Here is a 2,929-nt window from a genome sequence, read left to right on the forward strand (position 1 = left end):
GTGCAGTCAATATAATGAAGGGGATAGATTTGGGTGTACTATCAAGCTGGGTATAGCAGTTCCATGCCATCATTGTAATGAAATACTTCGGTTTCTGTGAAGTCCCGTAACGGATGTCATTTTCGAGGTGATTGGGGTAGGATATGCAATTCTGTGAAGGGGGGATATTTTGGTTGACCGAGGGAATCCTCAGAGTTAAAGCAAAACTTATGTAAATCGCAGGTATTTTTCTGGTCCGGTTGAATACCGCTGTAGGTGTGAATCGCACGCCAGGTGGAGTGGATGACACATCACCAGGGCACTTGAGGCTGATGCTCCTGAAGGACAAAGCCCCAGACAATGAAATAATGGGATAAGATCAATAAGGTCCAGTGAGATTGAGGAGGCATCTGTAGGATAGGGTGCATTAATGGACAGAAAAACTTTACCTTTACAACAAATACGATGGTGACAACAAGTGATTAAGTGGGACAGGATGGAGGTAGATTCGTGGATTTACCGGTCATTCACATACTGATTTTGCCAAGGTTTACTATTATAGGGATCAAAGACAAACCGGTGTAAGCACGCAGCAAGGCAGTGTGATGCAGCGCTTTATATACATTCGAAGTTGTATTAGTTTTGATTGTAGTGTGACAAATGAGGTCACTGCACGAACCTTCAATGCTTGGGTCGCAAATTTGAAACACCTGTGTCGTCAAGGCGCTGTATCTGTGAATATCAATTAACGTGTGTATCAGACTGCAGTACGGGGTGTTTTGTTGTATGGTTGTGCGATGTGGCATTTTCGAGGAGCGCAACAATGGCGGTTTCGGGTGTTTGACAGCGGTTGCCTCAAAACCATGGCTCGTATGGGTTGGTGTCGGCAAACCCATCAGGCGACTGTTAGCGATTTTTCGGTTGTGCAACAGGGATTTCCATCGAAGACTACGACCTTGTAGTCTTCAGTTATATTATTATTATTATTTTCTGAGGCAGTCGGGTTTCACCAAGTTTGGATATCTCACCAGCTCATTTATTCGGATATAGTCGGTATGATTCTGAAGGTGAAGATGGGTTGCAATTTTTCCACACGAACTATGAGTTGGATGATGCCCAGAAAGAAACTCCTTGTTGGTGAGATTGCTACTGTATTTGAGTGTAAGATGGTTACGAGTTTCGATAAGGAAGATGGAGCTGTCAATTTCATTAGGCTACGTTGTATCGGTATCAGGAGGCAGAAATAGAGTGAAATGAATTTATTGCTCTAAACGAGCGGATTTGATATCAGGCACTAGCTCACTCTCTAGATCTCTGCCATGGCTGCATCTATTGGCGAACTTCGAGAACGCATGTGGCTCTGTGATCCTAGGACTCAAGTCTACACCTATTGGCCTTACGACTGACACGCACACCCTCCTTTTAAGCTTTTGCTTCGTTGTGCTCAATGCATATGGTTGCCGAATCAAGCTATCGGCTTGGACTGATTGAGCAAGTAGTGAGTTTACCTTTATGAAAATAAGACTCCAGGTTCAGCGCGAACACCGGCCGGGAATTGTGGTCAATAAAATTTATAAAGCACTTGGTGAGTTATCCACTATAATTTTGTTTAATTTTGTTTTGAGCGATATCGCAGAAGATATGTACGAGTTGTAATTGATTATACAATTTTCACAAGCCCTGTGGAGCAAAAAACTGGGAACTGGACTGGCCACACACACCAATAAATAGAAACATGATTTTGTGAAACTGGTTCTGTATTTTAAGGCATGGGTTTGGAAGGTGGACCAGAAATATGAAGGACCTCATTTGATCGTCGGATTGGTCTATTATGTAAAGTTGAGGAATTATAGGCAGTTACGGGCATGTGTTCGTGCTGGGTAGTCACTAAAAATAGCCTTAGACTTGGCCGTTAGATTGCGATATCATGTATAGTTGGGGCCTCATTTTGGCCCACATACATACGCGCTTGGCGCTTACTATAGATAACAGACATAAGCGAGGAGGCGCCTATTTCTGGGTAGGATGAGCCATCGTTGGCCATTAGATTCGGATACCATGCATAGTTTAAAAATAATGGTCGGTGTTGCATATATGCACCGGCAAATGAGCTTCAAAAACTAGCCAATGTAGGCGATTTGGCGTACAGTTATGAGTATGACTTCCGCTGATCGCCGTCAGATTGGGTTTGTGTGCGTAGTTCAGGTCTCCGGGATTCACGGATTAACGGGTGGATACACAGGATCGAGGCTTTTGCCCAAGTTTCCCGGGTCGCCTTTGTTCTTGTCTGTCTGTGGCTGTCGTTCACCTGGAGGGCACAAGTGAAAAAAGGGTGTAGCACTGCTCTTTATGTTCTCAGCGCGGGGCAGTATGCTTGCCAGCGCGAGGATTCGCATAAATAAATGTCTAATAGTGCTTTGAACTGGGTTCTAGAAGGAGCGTGTACAACAATCGGAGGAAGGGTAGCTACTACCCGAAATGGAAAAAATTGTCTAATGAATGTGTGTGCCCTGAGCTCGAACATTTTCTTACTAAGTCTCCGCCTTTAGTTTGCTGGGTCAACGGTAAAAAACCTGTTTGCCAAGCTCTGTTCAAACAGGGCGTAAGTAAGAATTAGGTCCCCTCTGAGGAGACGGTACTCCAGGGGAAAGAGATCAAGCATCGCGAGACGCGTTTCGTAGTCCACGGACTTGAGGCCGGCAACCATTCTCGTAGCGGCCCGCTGAACACGCTCAATGAGGGTGACGTCTTTCGTGCGTCCTGAGTAGACAACTTGGTTGGCGTAGTCCAGGAGCGGTTTGACGTAGGCCCCATAGAGTATTTGGAAGTCCATGCGAGTAATACGGGAGAAGGTCCGCCGAATCATCCGTAAAATGGCGAATGCCTTTTGGGCCGATTTCTCATGGTGCAGTGAGAAGGACAAGTTTGAGGAGACCCAGATGCCAAAATC

General features: G+C 45.3%; 1 protein-coding gene across 1 annotated transcript in view; it reads right to left on the reverse strand.

Annotated features, from left to right (window-relative positions):
* Positions 1-2,524: 2,524 nt before the first annotated feature.
* T265_03397 (hypothetical protein) overlaps positions 2,525-2,929 on the reverse strand; it is a gene marked incomplete at both ends in the record, with an annotated part of 10,408 nt that continues 10,003 nt past the window's right edge. The window contains one exon of the mRNA XM_009167866.1: positions 2,525-2,878. Within this exon, the coding sequence (XP_009166130.1) occupies positions 2,525-2,878 (354 nt within the window). The remainder of the gene's footprint in view (positions 2,879-2,929) is intronic.

The sequence above is a fragment of the Opisthorchis viverrini genome, assembly GCF_000715545.1.
Source record: "Opisthorchis viverrini unplaced genomic scaffold opera_v5_48, whole genome shotgun sequence".
In the NCBI taxonomy this organism is placed as follows: domain Eukaryota; kingdom Metazoa; phylum Platyhelminthes; class Trematoda; order Opisthorchiida; family Opisthorchiidae; genus Opisthorchis; species Opisthorchis viverrini.